Below are 23,279 nucleotides of genomic sequence, written 5' to 3' on the forward strand. Positions count from 1 at the left end.
TGTCCCGGGGCTCCGTACTTCTGGCCGTTGCTTTTGCTTGTTGGGTTGTAGCAGCTCCCTAAGCAGTAACTAAGCGAAGAAAAACATAGTCAGATATTATTTTTATAATTAAAACTGGATTGGTCATAAGGAGCTTCTTTTTCCCCGAGTCCCAATTATGTGTTAGTGCAGAGTTGATAACCTGACGCTTCTCTGGAAGTACACAAAGGATTCTAGCTCTGCTAGCTCTCGGGCATACAAAACTGCGTGTAATCATAATGCTAATTGATATGATAACATTACAGAACTAATTTCATTAGGTGACACAATTACTTGTGAGCATTAAGAAATAATAGTGATAAATCTTGTGGCAGCTGGCTATAACAGGATCTGTCATTAGAAGCTGTAAGGAACATGGCTAGCAGCAAGGCTCCAGAGATGCTAACTAACTTCAAGTTTTTACAGAACAATGAGTATGAGGTACTGGGATTTTATAATTAATGTGGAATTGTAAGATTGTTGCGAGCAAAAGTCCATAAAGATGGGAAACCACACTGTTTTAAAACAATATTTGTCCTCTGTTACTATGGAAAAGGGCACAGAGTAGGTCTGACGGAAGAATGAACTTCTGAGTACAGATGTATGCTACAGCAAGAGCTAAATCTCCTAACTCATTCATTTACTGTTTACATTACTCAGAAAAGACTTCATCTGTTTTCTTGGGTTGTGTGGTGATCACATTGTTGCATATGGACTGTACACAGCAATTACTGGTGCACAGTGACTTAGATCTGTTGCACTACATGGTTCAGCTCTGAGTAAAGCTGAACAACTCTGTCTCCTGCAGGTATTTTTTAGGGTGTATATAATTGAGTGCAACATCAAACTGCCCTGAGACTATTCTAGTCACAGTCTATTCAGTCTATTCTTAGATACGGTTTAGATCTTAAAACTAGAATACTCTGGTAGATTCTTTAACTGCAGAATTCAGTCCTTTTCAGAAATTCCAAACAATGAAATCCTAAATTTATTTGGGCTTGCTTTTTGTGAAGGCTTAATATATATTGGTAAAGTTGTAATGTTACAAGTTTTAATTGTTTATAAAGCATCTTGGCTGGATTTAAGAGGAAACATACTAAGAACAATATAATTAATTGTTTTTTCTACAGCATTTGTTGTCTTTCATGTTTACAGATTCTTTTCCATGTTGTGTTTCATGTTTACAGATCCTTTTCCAGTTGATGTGATACAAGAAAATTATGTCCGTAATGTGAGAAACTGCATTTTTTCAGTTGTCTATCCTACACCTTTTAAATCTAGAGTTCATCTTGTAGCTGTTTCGAAGGTTGGCTATTGTTTTTTATTCCTCTAGTTCATAGAAATTACTAACGCATTTACTAAAGTATACTTTAATATTCATGCTCTATATATTGTAAAACATTTTCTCAATATATACTTTAAACAAAAAGAGCATTCAAAACATATTGTGAGATGTCTTTTAATGATGAAATACATAGAGAAAACATGTTTATTAGCACTGAAAATTTGATCATGTTCAAGTATTATTTTTTTCTCCAGGAAGTTCTTGAAAATATTTTGGATCTTGATATATCTGTCAAAGGATCATCTGATTTTCTGGAGTTTGTCAGTGGTGGGAAAGTGATATTTGGGTCTGTTCCACTGGCCCATAGGTATGGGGGTCACCAGGTAAGTATGGCACTTGTTCTTCCAGGTGGAATTGTGTATTTCTTGTGAATTACACCTTGATAATACCTGTAAGCACCTGAGTATATGCCTGTGAGTGCATGAACGCTTACTAACATTTTGATTTCAGACTTGTTCTTCAAAACAGGCTGCAGGTGAAAGAGAACTATAATATCCTTCCACAGTACCCTGTTTACTTGCTCTGCTTTTGTTTATGCCTGGAGCAAATTATTGTTTTAACTTTCATTAGCTGCAGAGCCTGCGTAGCACCCCACAGCCTGGCCAGCTCTGCTTTGTGATAGACACTAAGAGCTCAGAGGAGTGGAGAAGGACAGAGCCTCACTGCAACACCATGATTGCTAAGATTCACATTTCATTGGAATGGCTATGATTATTCATGGAGAAGAATTTGATTTGTAATTTCCAATTAAAAAAAAAAACCAAAACAAGCCGTGTGGATGTAAAGGCTCATTATACAAAAAAGACAGGTCTGTAGCTGTGCTTCATAGCTGGAAGGTTAAAAAAAAAGAGGATTACTGCTGTTACTCTTTTCCTGCGGTTTTCTGATTCATTTCTGGAGTGAGTGTGGAAATACAGCTTTAGGGATCAACATTTAAATGTAAGCAAATGTATCTTTTGTAAGGACCTCGATTTAATCTGTATTGTTTCAACTTCTACAAATGATGGAGGACAATAACTTGATTTAAATTTTTGTCAGTTTGGTAGCTGGGCAGGTCAGCTGGGGGATGGAAGAGCCCACTTGATCGGAGTATATACAAACAGGTGTGACTTTTTTTAAGTGTCTGAACTCTGTGTTCAGCTTAGCTGATTCATGATTAACCTGAGGTCTATTGCTAGAAATGCCAATGGTATTTTTGCAGGCATGGTGAGAGGTGGGAACTGCAGTTAAAAGGGTCAGGAAAGACCCCATACTCCAGGTAAGTTGCAGTTATTCTGTGTACTCTAAACAGAATGTTTTCTTTTTGAAATTTCCCTTGATTTTATGACCTGTTCCTTATTTCTCTGTTCTCTATAGGAATGGTGATGGAAGAGCTGTGCTTCGCTCTTCTGTTCGAGAGTTTTTATGTAGTGAGGCCATGCACTATCTTGGAATTCCTACAAGCAGAGCTGCTAGGTATTTTTCTTTCATTTGTTCACAGTATACTAATTTACAGGTAATTTTGTGACTGAGTTTCACTGAACATCAATAAAGCAGGACAGTTAGTTTCCAGGATGAAAGATCTCTTCATATGTATGCAATCAGAACAAAATACGTTCTCCACAGATTTTTGGGTAAAACTTTCCAATAATAATAAGCTAGAGCAATTAATTGCATCACACAGTTTGCTGCATTCTAGAAATACTACTTAACTACTTTAGTGTAGTAAAGACTAATTTCTGTAAAGTTAGTCCAAATGCTAGAATCTAGCCAACTAGGATAATGTTGAAAGTGGATATTTTTGTACTGTCATTTTTAAGATTGCTGGGAAAAATTGTCAGTCATTAATAATAATAATACATTATATTTATATATTATATATACATATATATATACAATACATTAATATTGGAGGTAGAACTGAATGAAGGCATTTAGGAGACAAACATATTTATTCATTTGGATGATTTTCTCAGAATAAAGTAACTGAATATTTTCAGATGATCGTGTTTAAAATGCCAAGTTCACTTTGTGTTCCAAGTAGTCTCAAGTCTGTACTGCAGTGTTTAAGGCTTCAAATAAAGCAAATGTTCTGCAGAAAAGGCCTGTACTCAGCTGCCACATGGCTAGGTGTCTGTATTTGCAAAGTGTCTGCAAATCTCTTTAGCATTAGTTCTAACTCATTTACTCTGTTAAAGTGCAGTGTTTGTAAATGACATTTTTGATGGTTCATTCATTGACTTCATCTTGAGACTCTTTGCTGTTGGCTGTTAATGCAGAACTTTAAATATGTCTGAAAATTAGTAGGAAATCATTTGGCAGGTTAGAGCCTCTCTTTGCTGTCATCTCAACAAATTGTTCAGTGCAAAACCAGTATGAAATTACCTCTTTACTGTGCACAAATTCTACTGAGCACACAGTGTGCTTTAGTTCTCTGCTGGCAGATTGGTTAAATGCCTGGCTCTCTTAACTGTTGTACAAGCTCTGCAGACTGTTTGCAAGACTTAATTTGGAAAAACCCCAGCTGACAGCCATATTCTTCCCGATGGGGAGCTGTTGTACTGAGGCTGGTGGGATGCACTTAACAGAGGTCTTGTCAAGTCTTGGCAGAAGTGGGAGGAAAAACCTTATGGCTTATGCCAGTACACCCAGCAGGTTGGTTTGCTCTATTAATTTTAAGTACTGTGTTCCCAATAGGGTGCTACAGTTTATGACTGTACTGCCAGATACAGAACACTTCATACAGTACCATTTTAGTCACACACTGGGACTACCAGTGAGCAGTGTTACGCATTTAGTCAAAAAAGGGAACCAGTGTGCGTAGTTTTCCGAGTGGCTTTACTTGCACAGGGCTTGATGTTCATGTGGAACAGCAGGCAGAGCACTGGGAGTGTAAAGTCATGCCTTTAAGTGAGAGCCAGGAAGGGAGGGATATAATCCATCCATCCATCCATCTATCCATCCATCCATCCATCCATCTATCCATCCATCCATGAGCGCTGTTCCAGTTTCTTTGGTGTAAGAGCAGTTTCAGTGCTCTGTTTCCTATGGGTGAGCATACAGTTGGTCTTCTCTCCAGTAATGGTGTTTACCACCTACAGGGACCATTGGAGAATTGCTTTTCTAGTGGAAAAGTGTGTTCCTGTGGCTGCTCAGATACCTGGCCAGCTCTCAAGGCTTGCATGTCCATACTAACTGAATGTTGGTGCCCCCATGGGTTTTTTATCTGCAATAGAAGTGCTGGTATTCTGTAGGAATTCTGCAGAGAGCCTGCTAAGTGTTACACAGTGAAAAGAAAACAAGCTTTCTGCCATAGATCTGTTCAAAACAGTTGAGTTTAGTAGCACAACTTTTGTGCCTTCTGTCCCCTAGTGCTCTGCTGCACACAGTATATTGTAGGTGTCTGAGGTTCCTTCCTTGGTTTTCTTTTTTTTTTTTTTTCTCTTGAAGGATTAAGATTTTCTTCTTCCATCTCATTTATGTCAGAACTTTTTGTACTTAATCCTACAGACATACCAATTGGTTTCAAATGGGTATTTAAAAAGACAAAAACAAATCCTAATTCTACTTGTATCAGTACAGCTCCAATAAAAGGAGCAGATTGATTTCTATATATTTTTCCCCTCCTGAAATAATTCACTGCCTGTTCTTTGCAGTTAACAGAACATTCAGTTTTAATAGCTACTAGATATCTACAAAAATACTTAATATAATAATGATAATTTAGTTTCAAACCCACAGTTACTGTTGCAAGCAACTGCACTATGTAGGACTTTGTGCTATTTCTTTTCATGACCTTTTTGTACATATTTATATGCATACCCCACATTTTTGGTTAAATTGAATTCTTTCTAAAATTTCAATGCTAAAGTATGTAAAACCAGAATCTAGTGTACTTCCAAAATTTAACTTTTGGGAATTAACAGTGTGACTAACTTCAGTCATATTTATGAATGGAATATTAGGCTTGTGTTTTGCTCCTTGCTGTGTACCTTGAAAAAAAGTTTGGTCTTCTCTGCTCTCTTCATCTACCTAATAGGTGGCAGATACAATTAACTGCAGTAATTGTCGAGCAGCATGCCACCCAACTATATTCTGAATCATGGAATCGTAATTTGGATTGGAAGAGACTTTTACTGGTCTAGTCCAATTCCCCCTCAATGAGCAGGGGCATCTTCACTAAACCAGGGTGTTCAAAGGCCACTCCAACTTGACCTTGAATGTTTCCATGGATAGGGCATCTACCACCTTTTTGGGCAACCTGTTCCAGTGTCTCACCACCCTCAGAATTAAAAACTTCTTCCTGATGTCTTATCTAAACCTGCCCCTTTTCTGTTTACAGCCATTCCCCTTTGTCCTATTGCCAGAGGCCCTGGCAAAGAGTATCTGTTCCAGCCAGCTTTGGGGACTGGAGGGTGCTGTGAGGTCTGCCCATACTCCCCACGTGCAGCCCTAACTCCCTCAGTCTGTCCTCGTGGGAGAGGTGCTCCAGCTCTCTGGTCATTTCTGTGGCCCTCCTCTGGACTCTCTCCAGTAGATCCATGTCTCTCCTGAATAGAGTGATAATTTCTAGTTATCAAAAACAAACAAAAAAAGAATTATACAAAATGAGCTGAATTATCCTCCTGCTAGATTCTTGAACTAGGGGTCTTCTGAGCCTATTGAGGGGCTAAGATCTCTTTCAGAAGATGGCAACAAGCTGGATTGTCAGTGTAATCCCAGTTTCTTTGGAGAGGAAACTTCCTACTCTTTAATCTTGGAGGAACATGATGCCTTTGCATAGTTTGTGATGATTGATTCTTCCTGATAGAATAGAAAATACAATGAAATTATGTACTTTATTTCATAGAATTAATCTAAATTGTGAAATATTTTAAAGCAAGTTGTACGGAACTCTCACAGACCTCAGTATTTGGATAAACATGAAAATTTATAGAATGTGAAGAATTTTAAGGCAAATGAAAGGAAGAGATTGCTTTTAAAAGTCCAAGTACCAGTTGCTAAGGGTCACAGACCTGTCCCTGAAGTTTCTGAGACAATTTTGGTGCATATAATGGGCAACCTCCACCTGATGCAACAATTTGGTTTCTAATTTCTCTCTCCTCAAAATTTCCATGTTGTCCCCAGGGAAATTGTGACTTAGTTAATGTTGCAGTCACACTAATCTGTCACTCAGGTTCCATGTGATTGCACTGCTCTTTTTGGCAGCCATCTCCCCAAGAACAGTGAGAGTAACGAAATTGGACACCATTGCTTTAAATACAAAATAAATGCATTTTGGTCATGAACTTAGTAAGCCTCAGCATCTTCTTTGCCCGTGTCATCTGTAAATACAAAGCTATGCCACCAAAACAATGTTTCTTTCTATGAAGAAAATTAATTTCTGTAAAATACTGCTTTGATCTTCGTTATTAATTATTTTTGCTGAGATAAATTTTAATGTTCATTTCTTGTTTGCTACAGCTTAGTTGTAAGTGATGATGATGTGTGGAGAGACCAGTTTTACAATGGAAATATTAAGAAAGAAAGAGGTAATGAACATATTTTAAAATGTTACAACATTGTAAATTAATTCTTCATAAAAATGTGTAATAAAAAGTAATAAATTGTCTTAATTTAATTTATTAAGATATAAAACCTCTCCTGAGAAAATCAATCTGAAACGTATCTTGGTTTAAGAAATGAAGTCCTCTGAACAGTCTTTTATGACTGTGGCATACATATTGCAAGAATATTATTTTCATTTCCCACTGCAGAACTGTTATTAAAAACTAGAGGAATTTTCCATTGTTTTGATAGCAATACCAGGATGGGTGGAATGCAGTTGTGGCCATGTCATTGCTACATCACCTATATGTGCTCTGAAAGAGTCAGATGCCACAGCATGGAGAAAATCTGTTTGTGTTCTTTCTTTGAGGCTGGCATTTCTGGAGCAATTCTAATATTAATGCACTAACAGAATTTTACCTGTGGTTGCTGGTATAACAAATCAAGCTTTATCATTAAAATGCATATGTAGTAAAATAATGTTATACATATTCATCTGTTATGTGTTAGGCATCCTTACAAAATATCATTTTAACTGTGCATATATAAACTCTGTGTCTATAGAAGCAACACATGGTGGCTTTTGCTATGGAACTGTTTTATTTTGCTGATACTCTGTTTACATTTAAACACACTTGTCTTTGTATTTAAGGTGCAATAGTGCTACGTCTTGCCAAATCATGGTTTCGTATAGGATCCTTGGAAATCTTAGCTCACTCAGGGGAACTGGACTTACTAAGGTTTGAATTGAATCTTCATAGTAACTGTAATAGTTTTCTCAACAATCAAATTGCATTAGAATTCATTTATACAGTTGGAATTTAGACATAAATTATTGAGCAAGTAAGATTACGTAATTTAGAAAGGAAACCTGCTATTTTTATACAGGCATACCAAAGATCTTACAAGGGTTAAAACTCTTTGAGATGTTTCTAAAGGCCTGGATCTCACAAAATGAGGAAAGTTTTATACCAAAGTAGTTCTGGTAACTAAGCACTAGGGAGGAGTTGTTTGTTTTGGAAAGATTTGTAAGTTGAAAGTGTAAGTTCATACATTTCCCAGTTTTCTGTGAGAGTTCCTGCAAATTTTAATGCATGTGTCCCATTTCCCTAAGCCTGTCTTGTAGAGCACTGTTTTGGAATGGTCAGTTACTGTGAAAGTAACCCTGCTTCATAGGAATTCAGCTGTAACTTTTTATTTTGAGAATTCTGATGTAGAATCCCTTGTAATCTTATACTGGTTTTTTTTTTAAAATGCAAATTTTTTTTTCCCTAAAGAATGGATATTGCTGCATGCAAGACCATGTCCTGGTATGCTCTGGAGATTTAATGGTGGGATAATTTTAACCCTGTGTTTCAGTCTCCAGTTGTATGTATGACTACAACCTTAGGTTTTATCTCTAAGCATTTGGAAGAGCTTAATCTAATATTCATTGGAATAAATAGATTTTAATAACTATTTGTGGCAAGCTGTAGATCAGCATTTTGCTGTTTGAGAACAAGAATTTTTAATGATCAGTTCCAAAGTACCAGTTTTGTTTAAAGAATTCTGTTTCTGCTATTACAGAAGATTGCTGGACTTTATCATCCAGGAACATTTTCCATCAATAGCTATGAATGATTCAAATAGATACCTGGTAAGTCTTTTTTAAGAGTCATTTTTATTTCCTACAAGGATGTGAACAAAAATTACAGTAAGATCTTCACAATTTCAAGTTTTATAGGATTTTAAAATTTGAAGTAAGGTTCAGGTTTTATTATCAAAAGTTTGTTAATTCTCATCAGTAAAAATCTGCTTCTTGATATTTTTTGTTTTCTCAAAGTCAAATACGAACATTTTTCACCAGTTTCCATTATGAAAATATTTATTATGAAGCTTCTATTTTCTGTTGTTTTTTGTTCTCTTACTGCTCAGGTTGTCGGTGAACAGTGGTCATGAAATGAGGAAGTGTGCTTTTGCTAATGTAAATGTAGCCTATATAGTATATTCTAGTATATTGCCTAGTATATATAGTGTCTTTGGGGTTTTTTTGTTGCTTTTATTTTACTTAACTTCTTTAAGAGCATCTGTGTATACTTATTTAACTACAGTCTTTGCTGGATAAGGTTCTTATGCATTCACATAATTAGGAATGGGAATGGCAAATCCTGACAGATACATAGATTCGAAAAATAGAATGTGTTACATATTTCTAAAGCAAATGGAATGCTTATGTATTTCAATATGTTTGATACAGAGAACTTGAACTAAAAGATGTATTTGATTTTAGGAATTTTTCTCTACAGTTGTGTCAAAGACTGCAAATCTCATTTCCTTGTGGATGTCTGTGGGGTTTGCACATGGTAAGGTGCCAGATGGCATTGGCTTTAGGGGAGGGTCACTTTACAGTAAAGTACTTAAAAATGGCTTTTATTTGTCACCATCTTCAGTTCTGCTGATGTCTTCACCTGCAGCTTTATCTGTTACACAAGGGGCTTTTGTAAGGGTTATGCTGTCTGATCTCTCAGCTGTGACAGGACAAGAATAGGGGCGCAGGAATTCTCAGAGCTGCTGCAACAGGACAATGTACAAAGACAGGGTACTGATGCCACATGTAAGTTTAACTGCTCTGAACTGGGTCCATCCACATAAAGCCCTGGCCTTTTACAGTGCACAGGAGGCAGAGCTGTCCAGCTTTCTGCAGATTTGTGGGATTAACCCCAAAACAGCAGTGGGAGCAGGAGCCTCAGTGTCCTGCAGGGCGTGGGCTGGGGGCACAGGGACAGGTTCATTTTCCAGACTCTGACTCCTGAGAGCTCTCTAAATTCAGTGGACCTGTTTCACAGCAAATTGCCTAGAGATTTGGTTCAGGTGGAATTTTAACTTCTGTCTCTCCTTTCTGTTTAACTGTAGGTGTGTGCAATACAGATAACTTCAGTTTGTTGTCCATAACAATAGATTATGGTCCATTTGGATTTATGGAGTCCTATGATCCAAGTGAGTGTAACACCTGTTTTTATTATTTTTTTGTTACTTAAGATAATATTTTTATATTAAATTATATGCTTTCCATTGCATGAAAACCTCTTTTCATTATTAGCAGAAAAACCATAAGCATATGTACTATTTGAAGAGCTTTAGGGGAAAAAATTGCATCAGTGACCAGTTTTATGACACACTATACAGGATGCATTCAAGAACTAAAAGTCTTGAATTTTTTAAATGATATATTACTATTAAACCCATTTCCATGAGACTGTTTCCACTTGAACACCATCAATTCAATAGATGCTACAACAGAAGCCAAGAAAACTAAAAATTTTATATTGCTGGAAGCAGCCAAAAGCAGAAGTGGAAGACAGTAACTTTACATGCATGAAGCTTTAGCTTTGTAGTCACAGCAGCTAATTATATGTTGGAAGGAAAGAAATCAAACCTACACAGTCATGGTAACCTTTCTTTGAAAGTCTTAACTCAATCAGTCTGGGATTGATAGACACACATACAGTACATACATAAATGTGTATTCTTAGAATATTGTTTATAGTTTCCAACTGAATAAACTTCAGAATCAGCAGTGGTTACCTTGCTATGTGTTTTCATGCCTGCAGCCTCAAATTAAGGAAAAGTCATGAGAATAAATGTCATATTGTTTCTATTGTATTGAACAAAATGGGGCTTTTTTTGCTTTTAGCTCTCTCTCTGTAGGGTGGCTTGACTCCAGCTGGCAGTTAAGGACCCACAAGCCACTTGTTCACTCCTCCTTGCTGTGGGCTGAGGGAGAGAATTAGAGAAGCAAGGCTAAGAAAAAGCTTATGAGTCAAGATAAAGACATCTGAATAAGTCAAGGGGAAAAAGGGGCACTAGCAACCAGCAACTGGTGCAAAGACAATCACTCACCGTATCTCACCAGCAGGCTGATGTTAAGTCAATCCCCAAGTAATAGCTGCCTTGGAAAAACTACCCCCAGTTTTTATTGCTGATCATGATGTTACAGGTGTTGAATATCCCTTTGGTCAGCTGGGCTCAGCTGTTCCAGCTGCATCCCCTCCTAGCCTCTTACCCATCCCAGCCTCATTTTCTGGGGTTGCAGAGTGAGAATAGAGCCTTTGGTTCTGGGCCAGCCCTGCTGAGCTGTGTGGAGAACTTTGCTGTGCTATCAGCACTGTTTCAGTCACAAGTCCAACTCACAGTGCCAGACAGGCTGCTGTGAAGAGAACTGACTCTGTCCCAGCCAGATAGAGCATCCTGGAGCCAGATGAGAGGGTTAGAGTTGAAATTCAGCTTTGAAGCACTCGCCAGATCTGACAGATGAGGTACCAGTCTCCTCCTTAGAGCTCCACTTGCTGTCAGTGTCCTGTGAGGGCTCAGGCGATGCTGTGGGCATTGATCAGCTTACCTGGGTGTGACCTGAGTGAGGGTTCCCACTGATCCCTGCACAGACTGCTGCTGTAGGTAGGTATACATTTTACTTCTGGGTACCTGTAACTTGCATGGTAGGTATTTATTATCTCCCAGATAATGGATTTGCGTAGTGGAACACATTAGGCCTGATTTTTATGTGAATACAAAGCTTGCTTGTCCAATTGAAACAAATCTTGTTTAGGTGGCCTATTAAGTACTGTTCACTGTATGTGTGACTTCTCCATAAATACTTAAATCCTGAGTCTAGTTGGACATTTGTTTGCTTAATCTATGTGCAAAATAGTAGCACTAGATGTAGTAAAAATATTTGGTTTAAGTATAAAAGACAGTGTTTTTAATGCAAAAATGGTCTTTTTCTCTGTAACCATCTGAATTTACCTTGTATCTTCAGGTAGGAAAATGTCACTTGTGACACATGGGAACTTGTGTGTGAAGGATATATTCCTTAGATTTTGAAATAATAGATCTTGAGTTAATTCACTTTAAATAAGTGTTCTTGTGATCTGATTTTAAATATTTAGTAGTTTTAGGTCTTCTATAAGTTTGCTGTCTAAATACAAAAATTAATGTATTTCAGTATCTCAACATTGATTGTTTATTGTAATTACTCTGTTACAGAAAACTAATGTTTGGTTTTAAACAGATTTTGTTCCAAACACATCCGATGATGAAAGGAGGTATAAAATAGGAAATCAGGCAAGTGTTGGGCTGTTTAATCTGAGCAAGCTGTTACAAGCTCTAAAACCTTTATTGGATCCCAGGCAAAAGCAGCTGTAAGTAATCCTTAAAATATCGTAATGCTTAAAGGAACTAGTGAGATGGGAGACACTGTAATCACCACATGCTTAGGAAAGAAAGGGATTAGCTTTTAAAATATTTTATTTTCTTTTTAACTGGAAATTGATTCTGGATTAATTATTGGCCAGAATAAGATTGGAGGGTGGGGAGAAAAGTTTTTATTGGTCATAAATTGTAGTATAATAGGACCACAGAGAGGTATTAGATGTTGTGTGATCCTGCCTGTTCCACTAAGGTAGGACCTTTGCCTGTAGTTTTCTGTTCTAAGTTTGTCTAGCTTGTTTTGTAAGACACTTACTTAGGAAGACCATGCACCCTCCTGAAGTAATGAAGTAGTATTTTAATAGCCTCTTGTAAAGATCTTTATAGGAAGAACAGATCGCTGATGACTCAGAGTATCAGTGTTTCTGAGATGGCAGGCAGAAGTTTTCACTGGTTAAAGTACAGCAGGATTATACCTGCAGCAGTGTTGTAGCTCCTTAGAACTTGACATTTCTTTTGTTTTGCAGAGCTTCCCAAATTTTGGAGGGGTATGGTGAGCACTATTACACTCGGTATGCACTTTCAGAACTGAAACCTTCTAGTCTCAGTACTGTAAAATATGTAAAGTTCACAATTTCCGTATTTTGTTACCATTTTCAGTTTCACAGAACTATTCAAAACAAAATTGGGTCTTCTTGGGGAGAAGGAGAATGATAACTACTTGATTGCTTTCCTCTTAAAAGTGAGTTTACTTTGCTAATTTTGTTGGCAAATATCTGAACTGACACCCCACACTTGAAAAGCATTCATAGAAGTATCTTTATTCACTAGATTATGGAAGATACAAAGGCTGATTTTACAATGACATTCCGAGAGCTGAGTGAAATTACTGCAGACCAGTTAAAGGAGCTCCATATTCCTGAGGTATAAATACAAGCACCCAATCTTAGAAATACTTAACAAAAAAAGAGTAAATCAAGTGGAGAGTAATCACAATATAGTACCTCAAGCCATGATTCATCTGGGAAATATAAGATTGTATCATTGTTAAGGGACAGAGGGACTAATATACCTGTGTCAGGCTACCACCCTTTGTTAAGCCTGTGTCTGGTAATGATGGATATGTTAATCAAAAGTACTAATGAAAGGTGCATTAATGAAGAATGCTGAAGTCAGATTTTGGTACAGGTTCAATATGGGTAGTCATAAATACTGATATACAATGGGGAATGTGATTTTCTTCACATTGATGTGGGTCTGCTACAAAGAACTTTCTTCCCCCTCATCTCCCTTTTTTTGATTTACCAACAAGTGCAGTTTCACAGGGCTCATCAGGAAAATTTCAGCCTCAGGTCAACCAAACTGTGCATGGTAAACCCAGCAGCCTAAACCTCTGCTCTCAGCCATGTTTGTTTGTCTCAGTATCTGATAAGGGAGGTCCCCTCTCAGCATAAACTCCTGCTAGAACTCTCTGCCCAGATTGGCCTCTGCCCTTCCTTGAGCACAAGATTGGTTTCAAATGTAATTTAAAGCATAAGAATACATTTTGCTATTGTGTCCTGCTCAGCCTGCTATCCCCTCCTGTGTTGCTGCTAATTTAGCCTGAACTTATTCTTCAGGACCAAGTATAACCATAGATTTGAGACTATTTAATTTTTTTTACCTGGGTGAGTGCAATCTTTGAAAGTGGAAATACAGCTGAAATACTTGAACTGGACTGAGGTGCTAGGCAAATCATAATTGGGTAAAAAAGCAAGAGGGAAATTCTGAAAAGGAAGCTTGTAATCTGGTTCTGAAAAGCAACCTAATCTGCGAAGCAAAAGCCTTTTTGCAAGAGCCAATTTTTTTTTTCCTTTTATTCTTTAATATAGTGCCTTTTCCATGGGATGAATATTGTTCATTTTGCCTGGGAAACTTCATTGCCTTCCCCATACATCTGATTTATGTCTGTTTTTGAAGCCAATTTAAAATGAGGGCAGGTGGACTTTGGAGGTTGTTTTTATGCAGCAGGAATGTAAAACACAGAATGAAAATGAGGAGTTGATGGTTCTTTTTCCAAGTATAATTAAGTGGTTTTGAGCAAATTTTTTGGTTCTCCTTGGTTTTTTCTGTTAAGTAAGAAGTCTGTCCTGACCTTTTCTATGAACTTGAAGCCATTAAGATGTTAAAAGTTTAGATACTCTAGAGGTAAGCAACAAAAAGAACCCCAGGAGCTGTGGCTTTGGAATTAATCATTTGCACAGGAGGGTGATAAGTGGATGGGTGTGTTTGAAAGAAGGTATTTTTGTCATAGAACCCAAGGGATTTTTCCATTTATGGCAACTCCATCTCCCCATCTTTGAAGATGTTGGCTGAGGAACCAGCGATTGTGGTGGAATTGTGACCCTGCTGCTACACCAAGGGTCATTTCCAGCTTTCACTTGGTAGCAATCTGATCTTTTTTTTTCCCACAGAATGAAATTATTTAGCCCACAAATTCTGAGTTCCAAAGCTTATGTGGAAAAACAAGTACAATTTTATGCTGGTGAAAAGGTTTAATTGTTTTAAAGAATTTAAATTTTAAAGTAATTTCACTTCTGTTTCTTTACACACCAATACTTTTATGAGTAAGTTTTCATATTGATTTGTACATAATTTAAGATTTTTTTCAGCTGCATACCAAAGTTGACCTAAAAATACCAGGATCCTTCGGGAACACTGCAGGAGTCCTTATATTTAGTATTAACTGAAAACATTCTGAAATTCCTCCTAAAGCAGCCTACCTCTGCATATCTTTGAACAAACTCTAGATTCTCACACTCACCAGTTATCCACCTGCCTGATTCCCAGCTCTTAGTCATTTCTGTTCTCATTTCTGTGATCAAATATAGTTTTCATATATTTTTACTCTTATTCCTCAAAAAAAAAAAACCAACAAGAAAACCCAGATGGGATCAAAACTTCTTCTTCTTACTTTTAATTTCCCTTACTTTTTGTTTCTTGAATATGTGCTGTTTAGCTCCTTTTATCTATGTCCATTTCTTCCTAATCTGTTCATTCTCTGAAGTCTGTGAGCTTTGGCTGCTTTCAGCTGAGGAATATGAAGCAGCTGTTAGCTCAGTGTAATCAGCCAGGGAGGCCTGGTTTGTGTTTGCTGGCCAGCACTGGAGGCAGTAAGCCCAAGCTCTCATTTCTTGCTGTTGGCCTTTTCCAAGTTCTGTCTCCTCTCCTGCTGTCTCTATTCTCAGTTTTCTCCTATCCCTGTAGCCTTTAGTTTCCCTTTCTCTCCACCTTTTCTTTATTTATATATTTTGCTTATTGTACAATTTTTGATGAAAAAAAATCTCTGTGAATATATCTGACCCATGTACAAGTCTCAGAAGAGAGTGAAACCTGTAATTATATAGCTTAAAAGAATGAAATAGGTTAGACAATAAGCCAAGGAAAAACAAGGGTGAAGTACATGAGGTGTTTAGGTAAAATTTGTCATCCATTTGTCATTGGATGTATCATGCTACCAAAAAGGAATAATTCAAATACAGAGGAAAAGAGACTAGTAGAATGCTTAGGGAGAAAATTGTTGGAAGGGTGAGCATATGTTTGCCTTTTAAATCATTTTATTGTTCATTGTCCTGATTTCAGCTGGGAAAGAGTTAGTTTTTTTCCTAGTAGTACAGTGCTATGTTTTGGACTTAGATTGTGAATAATGCTGATAACACACAAACTGATGGTTTAGTTGTTGCTGAGCAGGGCTTACCCTAAGTCAAGGACTTTTCAGCTCCTCCTGGTGCTCTGCCAGCAAGGAGACTGGGGGTACACAAGGAGCTGGGAGGGGACAGAGCCAGGACAGCTGACCCAAACTGGCCAGAGGGATATCCCACAGCATTTGGTGTCATGTTCAGCAAATAAATTAGGGGAGAGCCAGGGGGGAGCACTGCTTGGGAACTGGCTGGGCATAGGTGGGTGAGAAATTGTTTTTTCAATGGCATCAATTGTTTCTGTCAGGTTTTATTTCTCTCTCCTTTTCATATTTTCATTGCTATTATTACTATTATTATTGCTATTATTAAATTGTTTCAGTTATTAAAATGTTCTTATCTCAATCCACGAGTTTTCTTACTTTTAACCTTCCTTTAAAGCCCCATTGAGGGGGAGCATGAGCAAGTGGTTATGTGAGGTTTAGTTGCCAGATGGGCTTAAAACACATTATTTGTTGCTTACTTTGGTTTTTTCTTAACACGAATTAACAGGAATTCTGATTATCTGTCAATAAATGTTTCTTTCTCTTTAGGAGTTCTGGGCTCTCCAGGATCTGGGTAAACACAAATTATTTTCAGAATGGGTCACTATGTACCTCCTGAGGTTAAAAAGGTAAGTCTGATTGCAGTTTAAAGTGTGTATTTCCCAGAAGCAGGCAACTTTGATCTGCAGTGATTTTCCATAGTCTTTTAGCAGGTCTAATAAACTGCCCCAAGCATGGTTTCATACACCTTTTTTTGTGTTCATGGTTTTAGATTGTGCTGGGTTCAACAATAATTGCTGCCGTAGTTCTGTTTTGACACTCAGGTACATAAAAATGACATGGAAGGAGTAATTTCTATTCTTTGTCCTTCACTGAGCACCTGATCAGTTTTCTTTGGTTAACAGTTTTTCTTAAAATACCAATCCTACAGACTCAGTAAAGAATCACAAATAGACTCTGCAAGTACATAGGAATGACTAGTGTTTAATTACTCTTTATATATGAATATTTACTATGTAATAACATTGTGGTGGCAGGGGATGGAAGTTGAACAGTTGCGAATACACAGATTGTGTTTGAAAACCATGGTGTTGCATAGATAGGAATGCACAGGATTCTTTTGTGTTAAATCAATAAAAAATATAACATTTTTTTCTTAGTTATATATGGTATGCATGGCTAATAATAGTGAAAATAAATACATATATTGGAAATTTTATGCAGAAAATACAATTCTTAGGGGAAAAATCAATACAAGGCACAAAACCTACAAGAATGTGCAGCTTTTTCCAAGTCTGATCATTCTAAGAGATTCACACAAGCTTCTGTCAAACAGAAAAGCAGAGCACTTAATGGTTTTAATGGAAGTCAAATAAGATATTTCTAAAAATAAATCAGCATAACCCTCACTAGCCAAAATGCTTCCTGTTTTTCTTCTTTTAATTTGTTTTTCATGTGTAGTAACAACAATGACTCAGATGCCAAAAGAAGAACAAGAATGGCAAGTGAGTAAAACAACCCAAAGGAATTATACTCTTGCAGATGGCACATATTTATTTACATGTTTCTTTAGTGTTAGATATTTTTCTTTTTGGGTAGAACTAAAATATTTTTCTGAAGAAGAGAAGCTCTCATTATGCTGCTGCAAATCTTGTAACACCATATATTCATTCTGTCTGTCTCTGTCCTTTCTATGTGCTACAGAGAATTCAGATTTCTGATAGGGACATGCTTTTCCTTTCTGTCACTCAGAGAAAAAACTCCTTGTGAAAGGATTATCTAGTCATAGAAGGCAAAGGAAAGTGCTTTGATTCTCCAAGTTACTCTAAACACAAAATGGCAAAGGTACTGCAGTTAGGTATCACAGCAGAAACAGCAGATATGAAACTCCAAGAATTGTTCAGTGGGAGATATTTTTGATATGCATAAGCTGTGATAAATTTGTGACATTTGCTTATTAGAGAAAATGAGCAACTGAAAATCAATGGCCAAAGTGCATGCAGGAACTAGAGGATCTGATCAAACTCGGCACAAGAGGCTTTGCTGTTACACTGCTTTGCAGGGTGCTTCCTTCAAAGCAGGATGGAAATGGCTGCACTCTTTTGTCAGGTATTGATTGGGCACTTTCTTCCAGAGCTCCAATCAATTTGCTAGGAAAATGGCAGGAGCTGGCACTGACTTTCAGTAATGAGAGTAAAACTACAGAGGGCACAGATGGTTTCAGGTTTGCATCCCCATTTTCTAACAAAGGCTCTATCCTTTTTAAAGAACAATTCTTAAAATTCTATATGCATTTTAGAAAGTTAATATGAAAAGAGCTACCAAGAACAGGTATTTATTTTATTGTTTTTGATAGGGTTAAGAAGCTTCATCTGTGAGTTTCTGAGGCCCTTTGCTCAATTATCATTTTGAGTTTTCAAGCTCCTGTTTTCCTCAGCTAAAATTGGATGCTGAAAACTGTCTAAACACACTTCTTATTCTTCTGTATTTTTGACTCTGCTTTTAGAGAAAATCATGACATTCTGAGGTTCATTCCAAATCAGAAAGGATCCTAGTTTGTCAATGCTCTTCTGTAAACTATCATTATGTTTTTCCATATGCATCTCAGAAGATCTCATAGTACAGAAGATGGATGAAACACAGAAAAGGTTTTGCCTCCAAAATCACACTTGTGCTAATGGTCTTAGTTTTGGTAGCAGTCAAAACTTGATCTGCAAAGATTAATGGTTCAGTTAGTTTTCTTCCATATAATCAACTATCACTCTATTCATACTGCAGAGATGCAAAAATTTATAATAGGCTACTAATGTTGGTTTGTTATTGTTTTATTTAAAATCAACACTTCTAGTTGGATTTTTGCTAGCTGCTCCATGTTACAGAGTGACTGAAATTTTTTTCAGAGGTTTTGGGATTTTTTTTGTTCCATTTTATATTTATTTATCTGTGCATTTAAATAGATTGATTAGATGCCCCTGTGGTCTTTTTAAAATTATTTCAGTTTTTGTTTTGTTGTTTGTTTGAGCATTTGCTTTTAACAGCTGTGCTGGTCAGCAAAACTTCCAGCAGAAATTTGGCTCAATTCAGTCAATTCTGCATTTTTACCCAGCATTTCATGTTGAAGACAAAACTGTCATGGCTCTTCAGATTCTCAACTGTGTTGGGAAGTTCCACTAAACTGTGTACTGCTGTCTTTGACTGACTTTGAATATATTGGCATTAACACCTCATTATTCCTCACCCTTCCCTAATTGTTAGTAAGTGTCATAAAAAAATCTCACTTCTCAAAGTACATTAACTTGAATCATTTGATGTCATCACTTATTCATTATTTTTATTTTATTCTCCCTTTATGTAGTTTTCAATTCTTAGCATTTTATCTTGCACTGCCTAAACTTAGTTCTTCTGGAGTTGATCAAAAAGTTTTGACAATCCAAGTCTAAAATTGTATTTCTTTACAAAAGAAGCATGTAAAAAAAGTAGACCAGATCATACTTATAAGGGCACGAAAGTTCTTTTGCTTTGCCCTTTTCTTACCTGGCTTGTATTACTCTTTCATAATTATCTTGTCACTTGTGTTAAATACCAGTATTTTTAAAACCACTGTGAAGCGTGTCAATTTGCAATTGTTAAGAATTTATTTCTGGGACAAATATTCTCCTGATAAAATGACTCACAGCTGTAATGTGAATTACCATTTTTTGAATGAGTCATATCTTAACTTTTTCACCTTTAAAAATATTTTTAAAAATAGTTATCACACTTTACTATTGATAAGCCATTTACTGGATTAAATCAAATACTTGGCCAGTGCAAATTGTTTTGCCAAGTGATAAAACACTGGTTTTTAGCAGTTAGGGCAGTGTTGTTATGCCTGTGTAGAGGTTATCAGGATTCCCAGTAGACAGTTGTATTTACTGGCTTTTTTAATATGTCTGAGTACATACTGGACAGTGGGGATGTGAAAAAGAAGAATGTCTGCGGCCCCTTGTAATATATTATTTGTAAATAAAATAATTTAATAACTAATTGATTAAAGGAATTGAGTAGAGGATAGTTTGAGATGGTAATTTTGATGATTGCTCTGCTTTTTCTAATACCCTCTTTCAAATATGCTGTAAGGGTATTTATAAGAATATTTTATAAATCTCTGTGGATTTTTAAAAAGAAATATATAAAACTAACATTTATTCATATCTAAAGCTAACATTTTTTCATATAAAACCTACTGGGACATCAGTGCAAAGAGAAGGAGATAAAGTTTGTGTATGTCCATAAATCTCAGACTTTTGGTTTCAAGTGCCTGGATGAAAAACCTTTGGTATCACTAATACCTTAATGTAATAAATGCTAACTGTATTGGGAAAAATATACAGACCAATGGCAAATTAAGACTTCAAAACAGGCTTGAAGTGTTACAATTATTCTGTAATGTTGTTTTGAGCATTAGGTAACAGGAAAACTTACTGAAGTAGAATTCTAGGCTTTAATTGCAGAACAAAAATAGTAATTTCATTGACATAATCTGCTAAGAAATTGATAATTAGAGCCATGTGTGCTGATAAGAATTGTCCCTGGCATACAGTTTGACAAAATTCCTTTTACAAGTTGTTAGTAGCTCTGCTGTAGGATATATCCTGGTCTACTAATTTAGCAGTTTCATCTTCAGTTTAGCTAAATTCTCTCTACTGCTCGCTAGACAAAAGCAGCCTGAAACAAGGCAGGGAAACAGTGCAGTTGTCATGAGGGTTTCCAAAAAGATACAACAGACAGCTGTGGAAAAATCTGAAGAGCTTCTGCCTACCCCCAGCCAGGAGATTAAAAGGGAAGTTGACAAAGTAGTTTCTGAAATACACAGCTGAAATGTAACATTAAAGACTTTTATGACTAAACTTCTGTTACATGACATAGAAGGAGTATCTAAGTGCATATACTTTAAAATATATCTTAGTAATTTCTTTTTAAATTAAACAATACAGTATTAATTTTTGTGATTTCCAGAAAGGTTGAACATTGAAATGTTTTCCATCAACACAGCAGGAATAACTCATCACATGATAAACTCATCACACTTGAAAAGCCTGCAGGTGTTCCTGACAGGAAATCCTTCCCGTATCAATGTCATGTTCTGGGCTACTCCAATTTCTGCTTGGCACTTTGGCACTACTGATACTGCAAGTTTTAAAATCCTTTTAGCAACTCATAGAATTAAGTAGATTGATTAATTCCTTTTCCATTTTATGTGTTTTTTTCTTGATCTGCAAATTTAAATCTTCTTGAAGATTTCAGTGACATGTTTCAATGACTGTTTCCATTTTGTTGAATATGTCTAACTAAATTTAACATTATTTACTCTTGGTTTCAGCTGTTAATCCTAGATACATACTTAGGAATTGGATGGCAGAATCAGCAGTGCAAAAAGCTAATTTGAATGATTTCTCAGAGGTAAAATTATCTTTTTTTTTGTGGCAGATTTAATAATAACTGTCATAACAGCTAAAGAAACAATTTTTACATTTACACTTTGAACTGTACTACATTTTGACCCAAATTGTACTATACAACACCAATTGCTATTTAAAATATTAACAAAATTATTAATAATATTAATTATAACATACATAGTAGTGACTGTATTAATAGCAGTACTAATAATAGTAAGCAATTAATGTGGTATTTTCTGGAGCCAGGAGGGCATAAGGCAAAATGGAAAAAACTTTCCTTGTTTACCAGAAAGCATTTTGTATTAAAACTTACCCATTTTTAACTGCTTCCAGGTTCAGCTCCTAGGGCAGGTTTTACAACACCCCTTTCAGAGGCAGGAGGCTGCAGAGAGAGCAGGGTACTCCCTGCGCCCCCCAGCTTGGGCCAAGCATCTGAAAGTCAGCTGTTCATCCTGAGGGAAATTCAAACAAGCAAGAAGAATGATCAAGGTCAAAGCTCAAGCCTTCAAACAGGGCTAATGGATCAAGCCACAGGAACTTCTCTCCCCTTAGACTTTGTGGGCTGGAATCTGCTACTGTTCTTGACCACTTTATGAAGTTTTAAGATTAAAGAAGTGCATCACTATGTATGGTTGCACCAGCAGATCATGCTGGCATTGACAACTCTGTTTCTCACATTCAGCTGTGCATTACTTTGAGTCCCAATATTTAAGTTCTGCCACACTTAACCTTTCAAAATTCATGGCTGATCAGGTGGGTCTTAGTATCTTTTAGTGACTGATCAATTTAAAATCCATCTAAGCTAGTTTTAATAATGCAGTATTTTGATGAATTTTCCTCTTGCTGTTACACACTCAAATATAGCTGTGTTCTGCAGACATAAATGTTAAATCTTGCAGACCTGGCATAGAGGATCATCATAGACCTTTTCTCATTCTGATTATGTTTTGTACCATTAAGTTGACAAAAGATTTAAAGGAAATGCAGTTAAATACTTAGCAAAGGTCTTGGGAGTGACTTACTCCAGAGTAAGTTTTGGTGTCTTTGCTGGTGTCAGGTGCCTATCCAGAGGACCATTGCACTTTGAAACTATCTTTTGATAGGAGTAGAAAGATTATTGCTGCATAGATATGAAGTCTCAGGAAAAATTCACTGTTTGGACCTGGAAAAGGACTGTGTTGGACTGTGTGTCAGCTGAGACTGCTTCCATTTCTGGTATGGAGGGAGGTTAAAAAGGATGTGCTGCAATTTCAGATATTTGCAGGCTAAAATGCTGTAAGGTCTAAGTGATCTAAAGACCATTTAGAGGGCAGTAGGTTAGGTAGAGGTGGAAGGATTGGTTTCTTTTTACAAAGACTTTGAATTACAGCATTGGAACATCTTTCTGTATTTTGCAGCATATTTTGGTACCAGATCAAGCCACATAATTGTGTATCAATAAGGGGCAGCTTTGTTCTTTGAATGAAGTTTAAATCTTACGTTTTAAAAATTCCATGTAGCCATGTACATACACAAAATAGTTGCTAGAGGTCTAATCATCACAGCATTTTAATTGATTTCTGGAATTTTCTGTAGACTTTGTTTTTGTTTATGTTTTTTTTTTTAAGAAAGTTCAACTTCTTTTGTTTAAGTGTGTGAATTATGATCGACTGCAGATATAAAAAATGTATAAAATTGGTTTTTTTGTGTTGTAACAAAAGAGAAGGGAGGAAGGAAATAAGGTGGGAGGCTGGGCATTCTGGTGAAAAGAGTGAATGCTAGAAAATCCATTGTAAAAGTCTCAGTGCTTTGTGACCTTATTGTGCAACATTTTTCCAAGGATATACTCTGCTTTATTTTGATGCTGGGTGTATATTTCATAAAATTAATTTGATTTAAAAATAGTTGACTTGCAGACAGCTGTTGTCACCTTAGTATGTCAAATATGTGCACTCCTAATACCTAGTCAGAAACTGTCCAGCTCTTCAATGATTCTGCATAATGCTTCCTTCAGTTATATATGGAAAGGGATTGGGAAACAGTAATCCTTTCCTCATTTTTAATT

General features: G+C 36.5%; 1 protein-coding gene across 3 annotated transcripts in view; it reads left to right on the top strand.

The window, feature by feature from the left end:
- Window positions 1-23,118, top strand: part of LOC107199703 (protein adenylyltransferase SelO) — a 23,638-nt gene extending 520 nt beyond the window's left edge. The window contains exons 2-19 of one of the 3 annotated variants that reach the window (XM_015617069.3): window positions 1,206-1,324; window positions 1,558-1,686; window positions 2,402-2,466; window positions 2,565-2,621; window positions 2,720-2,818; window positions 6,806-6,873; window positions 7,542-7,629; window positions 8,456-8,525; window positions 9,159-9,231; window positions 9,782-9,865; window positions 11,937-12,066; window positions 12,601-12,645; window positions 12,734-12,815; window positions 12,905-12,997; window positions 16,344-16,423; window positions 17,256-17,299; window positions 21,157-21,236; window positions 21,569-23,118. In XM_015617069.3, coding sequence (XP_015472555.1) covers window positions 1,206-1,324; window positions 1,558-1,686; window positions 2,402-2,466; window positions 2,565-2,621; window positions 2,720-2,818; window positions 6,806-6,873; window positions 7,542-7,629; window positions 8,456-8,525; window positions 9,159-9,231; window positions 9,782-9,865; window positions 11,937-12,066; window positions 12,601-12,645; window positions 12,734-12,815; window positions 12,905-12,997; window positions 16,344-16,423; window positions 17,256-17,299; window positions 21,157-21,236; window positions 21,569-21,691 — 1,529 coding nt within the window. In that variant the 3' untranslated portion in view covers window positions 21,692-23,118. The remainder of the gene's footprint in view (window positions 1-1,205; window positions 1,325-1,557; window positions 1,687-2,401; window positions 2,467-2,564; window positions 2,622-2,719; window positions 2,819-6,805; window positions 6,874-7,541; window positions 7,630-8,455; window positions 8,526-9,158; window positions 9,232-9,781; window positions 9,866-11,936; window positions 12,067-12,600; window positions 12,646-12,733; window positions 12,816-12,904; window positions 12,998-16,343; window positions 16,424-17,255; window positions 17,300-21,156; window positions 21,237-21,568) is intronic. The other 2 variants (XM_015617070.3, XR_004495616.1) reach the window with 2 other exon arrangements.
- The last annotated feature ends 161 nt before the right edge of the window (window positions 23,119-23,279 follow it).

This window comes from Parus major, chromosome 2 (assembly GCF_001522545.3).
Source record: "Parus major isolate Abel chromosome 2, Parus_major1.1, whole genome shotgun sequence".
NCBI lineage: Eukaryota > Metazoa > Chordata > Aves > Passeriformes > Paridae > Parus > Parus major.